We start from the raw sequence: 12,599 nt of genomic DNA on the forward strand, positions 1-12,599 counted from the left end.
AGTAGTTTTTCTAAGAAAAGTTAGTCGCTAGACGTCGATACAGAGCAAAATGTAACATTTTTAAAGGCGGAAATTCTTTTGGGAGTTACTTCGCGAAAGTGGTTCAGAAAAAAGACGAATGGCCGAATCGTTTGAAGAGAAAGGCAAAGGTTTGAAGAAATGTTTTAGGAAGGGCGGCTTAGCTGTGTTGTCGACCCGTCACTTTGTCTCGTCCTTGTGTACTGAGACCGAATTATGGATGTTGAAATATTAATTAGAGGGCTGTCAGACGAGAGACTTCTATAGATGTGTTAGCTTTAATTTTAACAGCAGTAGATGTAAGATATTGGGCGGCAAATTTGTCTGATTAATTGTTGTTTTAGAAGTATTAGGGCCAAAACGACCAAATTTTAAAGACTTTGTGCGCAATCGTACAACTTTACTACTTGGTTATGTGTCTTAGCTGCGAACTAAAATAAACAAACTTCTGTAGCTAAACTATACCTTTATTTTACTCATGCTAATATACCCGTATTCATCCGAAAAGGTAGAGTAGATCGACATTATTTTGATGATACGAGCTTGTATCATCTTTGGTTAATTTGAATGCTATTCCGTAGTGCAGGGTTTTCCAAACTGTGGTGATAAATTTGCCTTTTGACGGTAGAAGTTCAAAGCTAAGACACATAACCTTGTGTACTGAAACCGAATTATGGATGTTTGTACGCAATCGTACAACTTTACTACTTGGTTATGTGTCTCAGCTGCGAACTAAAATAATCAAACCTTAAGGCAAAAATTGCTAAGCTATACCTTAATGTAAATGGGAAAGATAGCAATAGTTTCAAGGCAAATTTGCTTTTCAAACTAATCAAATGATAAGTTATAGCCATTTGCATTATAATTAATGGTATTTTTTTCAATAAAACCATGAAATATATACTTGGCAGATATCAGTTATATGTAAATGTTTATTATTTTGTGTAACACCTCAAAGCTACTAAGGTATTACCTAAGAAAATTAGTACTGCCAAAAAATAATGGTAACTAAGAATTGTTAAACTTTTAGGAAGCACAAATTAGACATTTTTAGCCGGTTTATTCTTTTTCCTACAACTTCACATATCAGAAGTCTGTTAAAAACGTGGTTTAGAGATTATATATTGTTTCATGCTTCTGCATTAACTTTAATGTTGTTCAATTTTGATAGAAGTAGAATTTTAAGGCTCTGTGACCAAACTGACTAGGAATTTAAATCGGACAAGATGGTAAGTTTTTTTGGTTATTACAGTAACATTAGGTTTTTGAAAAAATGGTTAAACGGATTCTTGAATATTATAACTAATGTTTGTATACTAAAAAATTGTTTTTTATTTTTAGACTGACTTCACTGATGAACAACTTTCAGGTATATATAGTTGATAAAGTTAGTTTGTATTTAAAAAAATCAAAAATATTGTACTAAAATCTTTTATCTGTGTTGTTTTTGATCTGTCTTTGATAGGGGACTAATTTGGTAAAAATGATTAAAAAAATTCATTTCCGGTTTTCCCTGAACAGAACAAGCCTCCTAACCAATGGTTTGCTAAATTTGGATAATGTATGTCACCGACATTTGATTAATTACCATGTGATAATGTCTGTCTCGGGCTAATTACCTAAAGAAAATAATCTTTTTGAAACTATACTTTTAGACCTGGATTTAGTTATTTTTTTAATTTCAGTTTAAAGCTTTTAATCCATATCGTGTTTGCTAAAACACATCTTTAAAAATGTAGCCAAAAAAATTCTACTGTTCTGGACTTTCTTAAGTTACCAAATCATATAGAAAGTATGATTTTATGATAAAAATGATATATTTTTAAATCAGTGTAAATTAGTAGAGCCTTAGCCAATTAGTTTTTACTGAGTTTCACAATGTAGCATAACATACCAGCTAATAGTAAATATTTCAAAAGTAATATTGGCACCTGATGACTTATAATTCTAAAGGAACATAATTCTAGAGAATAAAGCTCTTCTAAAACTGGATCTGACATTATCCTGTGATTTTATTCAGGACAGAGTATTTTTTATTTTAAGAATTTTAAAGAAATTTTGATTTTAATTTTTTAAAGAATTGTCTTTTTTATTGTAACTGAATATCATGTAGTATTTTTTGCTTTACATCAAGTCATATAAAAATTTAATTATCATCATCTTTAACCAATACCCAGATTATTTTTTTTATTTTAACACCAAAATTAAGAGTCTTTTTAGGTAAATAAATGTCTATGAGGGCCAAATGTTCAACAAGATTGACCAAACTTTGTACAGTTTTAATTTTTTATTTTTTCAAAATAGGAACATACATTACGTCACCAATTAGGTAAAGAAACAGCCTGAAACTACAAGTTGTTATATCTTTAACCCAAGTTTAAGGGTTATAGGAGACTGAGCCTTTTATTTCAGCAAATTTTTTTTTCAGCATGCTTTGTTTTTGGGAAAAAAGACACACAAAAAGCGGCTAGAAGTGTACTTGTGCAAATTTAGAACTGGTTGTATGAAAAACAACAAAAAAAATGTCAAGTATTAGCGCTTTTCAGTTACTTAAAAGTGTGTAAATTCGCGCCCTACATAAACCACAGCACCCCACTGTGACACTGTAGACATTCCATCCCCAGTTACAGCAAACACGGATCATGAAAAAACAGCAAAACCGGGCCAAGTCCGAGCAGCTGTTGACTTTAGCTTACCGCTCCCTCCGGTCAGATTCATCGCGGAGAAAAAAGGCGGCAGGCCTCGACGTCTCTATGACGTCATAGACACGCTTGCGCGCACGACATGGGCGCTCCTTATTTGGTGGGCCGCTGTTGTGTGTACGATATGGAAGCGACGAGCGCTATCGCTACACGACGTTCTAAATGCGAACTAGCTTCTATTCAAGCGAACTGTCGCGAACCCTTTACACTTAATGAGGCTGCTTTAATTGCCTTTCCCTTTAACTTAGTCTTTTGCGATAGGCAACGCACAATCTAAATCAAGCCCCTACCTTCGTAATGCGTTTTTTTCGCAAAATTAGTCGCTTGTGATAACATTTTTTGTCTTTTTTAAATTAAATGGTCAAGCTAATTATTACGCGACCCATATGTACAATTGCATTTTTTTTTCGATAACCCTAATACGTAACCGATTGCTTTAAAAAACTGCAAATAAACTGTAAACCTAGCGCGAAATCGCCAAGTAATGCACTTTAACTTTACCGGTTTTTGCAACGCACAGACCGACATTTTGTGAAGGTTTTGCTTTAAAGTAGTGAAGCGTTTTTTTCTTGCACTTTTTCGCTTCGAAAGACCAACTCGCGATTTTCGTCGCTAATTATCCCGCGTCCATATTTCAAATGCATTTTTCGCTGGATTTTTGCGTCTCGACTTCGCGTCGGTGAAAGCTTTTTGTATCGGACGCAAGCAGAGAGCCATTTGCATTTCCGTTAGCGCGATGCAGTCTATGACGTCACAGTATCCTGTGTGATAATAAAGTCCACCGCACGAGCCAATATAGCTGGGCGTTAAATTGCCGGCGATTCACTACGGTTTTTTTTAAACGTTTCTTCAAAGGATAAGGTTACCCTTGTTCCATAAACTTAAATTTTTGTTTAAAAAGCAATAACTGCTTATATATACTCTTATTTAAAATATCTAGGCACCCATAATATGATAAAAACATCTTTTATTTTATTTTTGTTAATCATTTTGCTTGCTGTTTTTATACAAAGCCACTTGATCGACTAATCTCTAATACGTTGAAAATGCAGTTCAACAGTGATTCACATTTATCATTTTTTTGAATTAATATACTAGGATTTTTATGTTTTGAACACCGTATAGTATTTTTTATGGCAAAATATATCGGTAAACATATCAGTCCAAATTTATAAATACCGATTTAGCGGTAGAAGTGTAATATTGGTCATTGGTCAACCTATATATCCAGGGTCGGCCTTGACTTAAAATTTATAATCGAAAGTCGGCGAGTGTCTAACAATCAGCACTCACCCCTTACACGACCAAAAAAGCCCTATCAATTTGTTTTGTAATAATTTACCCTGCCCTGATATTCTGTTGCGGTACACAGTTTTAAACGACAAATCTGTGTGAAAACCACCTATCAATACCCTGATTTAGTCATTTTTATGATCAAAGTTGAAAGATATTTGACATGAATAAAAGATGTGTACAATAACTGTGATCTGACCCTTCTTGAAGTAGTTGTTCAATCAACGGTAACTACATATTATATTACATCTTAAGTCTTTAACAGACTAACTGAATCAGTCGAACAATTAATAATATTAATACATTTGTACTAATAGATTGCAAGTAATGATGCTAAGGTTGTTTCTCTGTTACCAGAGGCTGTGAGTTCGAACTTCACCACAGGCTAGTTTTACAAACAGGCTTAAGCAGGCAAAGGTGCTATGGTTGTTTCTCGACTCGCTTCCCTCTGAGCCTGTGTAGCTCAGTTTGTAGAGAAACGGCCCCGGTATGGCCGAGGCAGTGAGTTTGAACCTCACGGCAGGCTAGTATTACAAATAGGATGCATTAAGCAACAGTGCTATGGTTGTTTCACAACTAGCTCCCCTCTGAGCCTGTATAGCTCAGTTAGTAGAGTAATGGTCCCGGTATGGCCAAGGTTGTGAGTTCCAACCTCACAGCAGGCTAGTTGCTTTTCTGGCCTGGCTTGTATGAATATCCTTGATTAATTGACTGATTGAGTTAGTCTGTTGAACACTTACACTGATACATGACCTCATGACAATTACCTGAGCAGAATGCAAGGAGGCCTTTGAGCTTTTCGATCGCGGCACAGAGAAAATTTTCTTCAACCAAGTGGGTAACTTGATCCGTGCCTTGGGGCAAGACCCCACCAACGAGGACATCAACAAAGTCCTGGGCGCCCCCAAGAAAGAGGGTAGAAACCAAAAAATGTCACCCCCATGTCACTGAGAAATGCCCCAACACTGTATGGTTTTGCGTTTTAGCCCATTAGCATGAAAATATCAGCCCCACCCCTTGAAACTGGTTTGATAAAGGCTTTTTTGCTTCAAAATACCCAGAGTTTTCTAATTTTTTCTCTTTAAAACAGTGAGCATTTCTGTTGAATGTTTTTAGACCTTAAATCAACCAAATTTTAAACAAAATTATAGATTTGTTTTTAGAGTATAAAAATTCAATTAACCAAATATTTTTTCTCTTGCCTTTTTGCTTTCACTGAACTGCATTTCACTGCTTGAACCACTTTTACTTGCTCATTTCACTTTTCACTGACTTGAACATTTCTCTTTTCCACCTGAAAAAAACTTTTTCCACCTGAGAAAAATCCACTTTTCACTATGAATTTCCGGAATCCATTTCCTTCTAAATAATGATAAAAATCTCCTCTTTTATCAAAATTTCCACCCTCTTATCAAATTTACACCCTACTGTTATCAAATTTTCCACCCTCGTTCTTCCTATTTCACCCGACCCCCTCACAGAATTCAAAGAGTGCTTTTCATTGTTCGACAAGACCGGCGAAGAGAGAATCTCGTATTTCGAGGTCGGAGAATGCTTCCGAGCCTTCGGACAAAACCCAACAAACGCTGAGGTTATGAAGGTCTTAAATAACCCAACTGCGGAAGGTAACATTGAACAATAGCTGAACCAAAAGACTTGAATGACCTTGGATAGTTAGAAAATTATCCCCTGTAAAATTAAGTATTTAATTTTTTAGAGGTTGTAGTACGGCATACTGAGAATATAAAAGCCCAGTACAACAGAAAGTAGCATTTTGAATGTTTAGAATAACTCTTATTCATTTTCAACGTGTCTTAATATAGAGTTATTTGAAACACTTAAATTTTACCTACTTCTGTACGGGCTTTCATATTATTATTACGTTTTTGGGTTTATTTTAAATTTACGCTGTTAAATAAAGCAAAATTCCTGCCTTTAAAGTTTAAGTTTTTTAGAACATGTGTTTTTCCTGTACCACCACAATTTACTCAAAAATTTTGTGCATGCTATCAACACCTGCATCATTTCGCATGGAAGATACAGACCTTAATCATATTCCTAACATATCGTTTACAACTATATCTACAGTACATATTATGTTAGCTATGAATTAAGATCTGTGCCAATGATTTAAAAACATTTGTTTAACATGTTAAAATAAATCGGTAATTTTATTTAATTTAAGTTTAAAATTCTTTTTTACAATTTGGTTATGAATATTAAATATATTATTTGTAAATTATAAACCGTTTTATTATTCGAAACCATATTCCTAAGTTTTTACTAGTAGACTTGCCTACAACAACCTTTTTGCAACAGATTTCAGGAAATAACATATTTTTTTTAAATAAACAAAGAGTTGAACACAAAGACTGTCACCTTCGAGGAATTCTTGCCGATGTTGGCTCAGATCAAGCGACAGGCCGTTCCGTGCAACATTGAAGACTTCATCGAGGGCCTGAGGGTTTTCGACAAGGAAAACAACGGAACCGTGATGGGAGCCGAACTCCGCCACGTCCTTGTGTCTCTTGGTAAGCCTAAACGTGTTTTAGAGTGCTCAAATTTGTTTAATTTTTTTTTAAATGGTGCGTTTACATTACTTTAAATTTTTTTTTACCTTAAGGCTTGGGTTTTTTAAATTAGGAATTTCAGCTAAATAAGAAAGCTATTTTGACTATTGCTTTTGACTATTTATAGTTTTTCGGCTCCTCTCATTGGATTAAAGCTAATAAAAATTTCAAGCAAAGAATTCAAGCTTTTATATAAAAAAAATTAAATTTGTTGTTTTTAGATTAGTTTATTTATATATTTTTCTTTTTCAACATGATATTTATGTCTGAAAAATTTATTGTCTACTTAAAATTAGTTAGGCAAAATAGGTAAAGGTCATAAATTGTCTCCTTTAATCACTATTTTATCTTATTGTGCTCACCAATAGTTTAATTTCCTCCGCTTTATGTTGTGAGGACATAAAAACATTTTTGTGATAACTAACCAAAAAGAAAAACCTTTATTAAGACCTGTTGTGTTAATAATGAATATGTTTGAGAAGAAATTTTCTTGAATATGAAACTATTTTAAAAGCATTTGTTTAAAGAGACTTATAAAATTTTTAGTGCTAATGAATCAGGAATGAATTGTTGTTTCTTTATGGCAAAAATATTTTTTTGTAAAAATATCCCCTATTTGTGTTTTAAGGTGAAAAGTTAATGGAAGAAGAGGTTGAACAACTCATGGTCGGCCAAGAAGATCCCAACGGATGTGTCAACTACGAAGGTTGGTTTAAAGTCCTAACCTAGTTCTCACTCATTCACACGTATATTCCCATGTATTTTTTAAATAGTGATTGTTAACAGAATCATTTTTTATATTATTTTTATTAAGGTAGGTTTAACCCAAAATAGATAATTAACCCCCCCAAATAGTGTTTACAACAACTAAGCTTTTTTAAAAAAAATAGCTACTATTGTATTATGTATCTGTGTTAGGCAACTAAAAATTAGAAATATTGAACTGAGTTTTAGATCCATTTTTATAACAAACATTTGAATTCCAGTGATTAGTAATAGAATCATTTTCTAAAAGTTAGCACTATTATTTGGTGTAATTAATAAAAAAAAACAAATAAAAGTTGGCTACTTAAAATGACTGATAAAACCAAATTTTTAGTTGTCTTTTTTTTTTAATTGTTTAACAGTGTTAAATTAGAAAGACTTTACTTAGATTTAGACTTATTTTTATACCTCACATGTATATACCTATGTATTTATTTAAAGTAGCTGGGTTAATAATATCATTTCCTAAATGTTAGTTTGTTAATTGGTCTGGTGAATAGTACAACATTATAAAAACGACCAACCATGAATAGTTGCTCACTTAAAACAACTGATTTAACCCGAAATGATCAATTATGTATATATTTTGTTTTTTTAAAATGAGTATCGTGATAAAATAAAATCAACAAAACTTTGAGCGAAGTTCGGGAACAGATATATTTTATTCAGGCTATGATTCTTTGTATATACCTGAATTTGTTTAGTATGTATCACTGTTTTTTTAAACTACCAAAATCCGGACAATTTCAAGCGTTATTTCTGTTGAATTTAAAAAGCAAAAGTGTTCTTTGTTACTCATTTGTATTTAAATTACCAATTTACTCCTAAAATGCAGTATACATGTCGTTTTACACCTTTTTTAGCATTTATAAAGAATGTTGTGGAGGGTTAAGTTCCATGAAAAAGGTCAAAGAAATGGTAATGTTTACTTTTCGACCACAATTGCATTCCCTGTGGTGTTATTGCTTGTTGGCAGTTATGGGACAAATGTGAATTTGTTTTTTCAGATGAACATGTGTTTTAATGCCCCTTTACTTTCAAGTACTAGCTTTCATGCTTTTTTATGATTATGCACTGCTTTTTTATTTCAAGTAGGCGAAAAAAAAGTCCTAAAATAAATCTAGATATACTTTTTTTAAATCCTAAAAAAATTTCTTTCATTGCTTGGTGTTATTTGGTGGCGGTTCATAAATAATTCTGGTGCTACACTTTTTTCTACAGTCTACCCTTTTCCTGTTTCACCAGTATGTTAGTTTGTTTCCCCCTAGTTAGTCTCATTAAAACTATACCTGTGACAAATTGTTGAATAAAACTTAAAAATTTGCCTATTTCTGCAAATTAAAACAAAGTTGAAAAAACAATAATTGGATTTCAGCGTTTGTTTTTTAAGTCTGTGATATATTAGTTGGTTTGGTTCTTTTTAAGTTGTGTTAACTTGAAATGAAATGAAAACTTTGGCAATTTGCAAAACTTAAAAGTAAAGTTTGCCTTCACATGCTAGTTTAAAACAAAAGTTACTGATTTCTTACTGTTTTTCTTAAATAAACAAATACAGATTTCTTAATGTTTTATGCCTGTTTTACATGTCGGTAGTGTTAGGCATAGAGTGGCAGATTTGAACTTTCTGCACTGCACAGTTTTGAATTATAGAGCTTTGGTATATTTTTTGTAAGACAAAAATTAGTCAATCATGTATTTTTGTTGAAAATATTTCGGATGTTAAATTTTTCAAACTGTTTTATTACTACATTGTTTAGTAATATATACAACACATAGAAAAATGGACATCATTATCGTTTGCGTTTTAAGCAATTTCCTAATTTTTTTATCTTTCACTCTTTTTAGTAAAGTAGATACGATTAGTTTTGCTTAAAAACCACATAAACCTTTAACTTTTTAAAAAAGACCTTTAAAAAAATTGGTCTATTCTTCCTGTTAAAAACCTTCAAGCCTTTTTTCACTTAATTCTCTTTCTATTGCCTTAGAATTCTCCAAGTACCTTATGGAAGGATAACTCTCAAGTTCCTTCTATCCTCCTCTTCTTTGGTATTTCACCTTTTTCCCTCTTTACACTTTTCCATTTTTTTTAACCTGTACGTTTGCCGATTATCATTGAAAGGCATGTCGTTCGCTAATCAGCCTAAATGAGAATGCGACTAAATTTTCACCACTGCTTCGTTTCGTCATTTTTGAAACGCTCATTCACACAGTCACTTCAAACTGTCATTTTTTGTGGTTTTCATACAGTCCTTTTTAAGTCCTAGACTGTAAGTAGGCCACTTCAATGAACTGTAGGTTTAACACCAGGAATGACATTTAACATATTTTAAAAAAAGGTTAAATAAAGCTAATCGGAACAAAAAAAAACCTAAAAAAGTAATTTTAGATGCCCAGAAGAACTTACACTCCACAAATTGCCTATTGGTTGAAATAGTTGTATTTGTAAAAAAACTAACTGGACCTATATTAAATCTCTGCTTATATAATTATATAAGAAAAATTTAGACTTCTTACAAACCTCCGAAACACACTTGAATAATTATATGTAACATGTGAACAAATAATGTATCTTGAATATTAGGGTGTGACTTACAGTTTGCAAAACCCAAAACTTCTTTAAGCAAAAGCTATTTTCTTGGCCTTTATTTGCGATTTTTTTGTTTCAATTTTTTTGCTTATCGCTTTCTCGATCCACGCAGCTCTTGTGAAGCTCGTTTGTAGCGGATAAGATGGATTCTTGGATGGTTCCAACACATGCTCAGTAACCGCCAACAGTACGTTGCTTCAAAAGTGTAGTAGTCTGCCGTTTCGCATGACAAAAAACAAACAGAAATTTGCTTTCCATATCTTGATGATTTCACAGGATAATAACAACTGTAATTGACCCTTATTTTAATTGTCAGTAATTCAAACCTCGATTGGTTTTACCTATTATGTGTGTTTGTGGAATTTTTTGTCTTAACAACAGATTTGATTTCTACTAAACAGCCATCAAGTTTAATTACTCTTCCAATAGAAATCCCATGGTTTTAATTAAATGAAGTTTTTTTACAATAACCAATGCAAGGTTTGCTAGTTGTCAAATCAAAACATTTAAAAATGACAACAAGTTAAAATTATTAACTTCAGTTTTTACTTTGTTTTTTTACTTTTACGCCCCTTTAAAACTTAATCCATAAGCAGTGTTAGATGATTGTATTTTATGATGAATTTACCGTTTTTTGTTTAATTTAGTATTGTTAAGAGAAATTTAATGCCGGTAAAGTGCAGGGTGTCCATAAAGTGTCTTTACAATTTAAAAAAATTATTAAAAAATTAAATGATGAGATATCGCAATGAGGTTTGTTTTATGTTAATCAGTATTTCATAAAGTTTTTATTGACCCTAAAATTTATTGTTTCAGACAAAAGTTCTAAATTAACCGTTTACATGTGCTTCGTGCAACTAATGGTGCCCATATAGAAGTGTATTAAATAAAGTAATGATATTTTTAATTGAATGTTGATAAATGTTTAGAAGTGTATTTAATGTTTCAATAAAAACTTTATGAAATACTGATTAACATAAAACAAACCTCATTGCGATATCTCGTCATTTCACTTTTCAAAAAAATTTTAAATTGTAAAGAGACTTTATGGACACCCTGTATATCAACAAAGGTACAAATGAATACACCTTAGATGTGAGATAATTAATCTGTTTTTACCAAATCTATTCTATATCCTGAAACCGTTCTACCAATCAAAAATATATTTCTACTAACAACCAAACCAAACCGAATCTACAATTATATGTTTCTAATCACAAAGGCATGCCTGGTGTGGCAAAATTAGTCTGTACAGTTTAATCTATTGCATGCGTTTACCACACCGGTGTTGTTTAGCTGCATGCATTTTGTCAACACTGGTTCGTTCATGATATGTTATTTTGTATTGGCGTGTTTTAATTCATAGATTAATTGCTTAGTGATACATTTTTGTGTTTTTATAAAAATAATTGTATGTTTATATTCAAAATGTTAAAAACTTGGTTTTAGAATATATACCTGGACAAGTTATTAAAATTAAATAACCCGTACCTGTGTTTTTAAAAATAAATGAATATTTATTGGCTCTTTGTTCTTTGTTTATCTTCAAAAGTAGTGTAAATTCTATTTAAATGTTAAAATAAAAATAATGTTAAAAAGTTTTTAAAATATATATTTTGTCAAATTAATTGTATTGCGTTGTTAACGATTTAACTGACCCGTAGGTAGCTGAACATGTAAAAATAACTTACAACATTACTCGCATCATATTGGTAACGCCTTACCTACTGTCGTCGTTTTAGCAGGCCATTTACATTTAACTACCTAATTAGAACCTTGGTGTTAAATGGGTTTACAACCAACTTCACTCTCTAACCGCCTCAAGGCCTTCTTGTTAATGGACTTTGTCTTCACATTTCACCAGGCTAACTGTAATGTATGTTTTCTTTTTCAGCTTTTATTCGTCTTATTCTCAGTGGCTAGAAGAAAACGCCTTCAAATTTCAACCGAAACTAAAAAAGGAAAAAATCTACTCTTTTATCATGCTGTAGTGTTTATATAGTGTCGCCGCGGCCCTATCCATGTACATAATCAAATTGCAACTGTATAATTTGCACTCTTGGTAATCAATTAGTGCCGTTACCGCCCTATTTTTTTTAAACCGTTACCAAATAGAGTGTACGAACCCATATATACAGGCCGTTGTAGTATTATATCATCTTACTCGAAACGCCAGACAACAGATTTACCAGCACCTATTAAACAACCCTTTATGTGTACGTACGTGTTATTTTGAAGCTTATTGTGAGTCCGCGACCTGCCTAGAAAAAAAAACTGCTGAAACGAACGTGATTGCAATGACTAATAACACTCAGAATGAATGTAAAACTTGATTTGTCTATCCTAATCGAATGTACACTTGTTGTGAATGGTCGATAGCGCTTGTCCCGGTCCAGATTTGGTCACAATACAATGAAATGCCTTCAATACCACTGGAGTAATATTGTTTTAGGGTGATCAGGGTTTTCCTAGTACAACGCTTTTTAGCGGCCTTGCCCAGCAAGTGTAGAGATGAGTTTTAGCATGGCATTAAGGCTATACATGGTTTTACAGGAGTGGTACGTTAAGGTTTTTCCAGCTTTGAAAATCACAGCAAAACAAAATTCCTGTCGATTTCTAGATTTGCCGAACAAATGCATGCTGACAAGAAAACTGCTTATTTCT

The 12,599-nt window shown here is 32.5% G+C and overlaps 1 protein-coding gene across 8 annotated transcripts; it reads left to right on the plus strand.

Annotated features, from left to right (window-relative positions):
• Window positions 1-1,121: 1,121 nt before the first annotated feature.
• Window positions 1,122-12,362, plus strand: LOC146146329 (myosin catalytic light chain, smooth muscle-like). Of its 8 annotated transcripts, none has more exons than XM_083390088.1 (7): window positions 1,122-1,247; window positions 1,360-1,387; window positions 5,495-5,638; window positions 6,371-6,544; window positions 7,212-7,289; window positions 8,212-8,266; window positions 11,830-12,362. In XM_083390088.1, exons 1-6 carry the CDS (start codon window positions 1,245-1,247, stop codon window positions 8,238-8,240), a joined length of 456 nt encoding a protein of 151 aa, XP_083246214.1. In that variant the 5' UTR covers window positions 1,122-1,244; the 3' UTR covers window positions 8,241-8,266; window positions 11,830-12,362. The 8 variants fall into 8 exon arrangements, with proteins under 8 accessions (XP_083246214.1, XP_083246215.1, XP_083246213.1 ...); XM_083390087.1 differs by lacking the exon at window positions 8,212-8,266 and adding an exon at window positions 9,334-9,394 and having other exon boundaries at window positions 1,125-1,247; XM_083390090.1 differs by lacking the exons at window positions 5,495-5,638; window positions 8,212-8,266 and adding exons at window positions 4,789-4,929; window positions 9,334-9,394 and having other exon boundaries at window positions 1,143-1,247.
• The last annotated feature ends 237 nt before the right edge of the window (window positions 12,363-12,599 follow it).

This window comes from Ascidiella aspersa, chromosome 5 (assembly GCF_963924565.1).
Source record: "Ascidiella aspersa chromosome 5, kaAscAspe10.2, whole genome shotgun sequence".
Lineage (NCBI taxonomy): Eukaryota > Metazoa > Chordata > Ascidiacea > Phlebobranchia > Ascidiidae > Ascidiella > Ascidiella aspersa.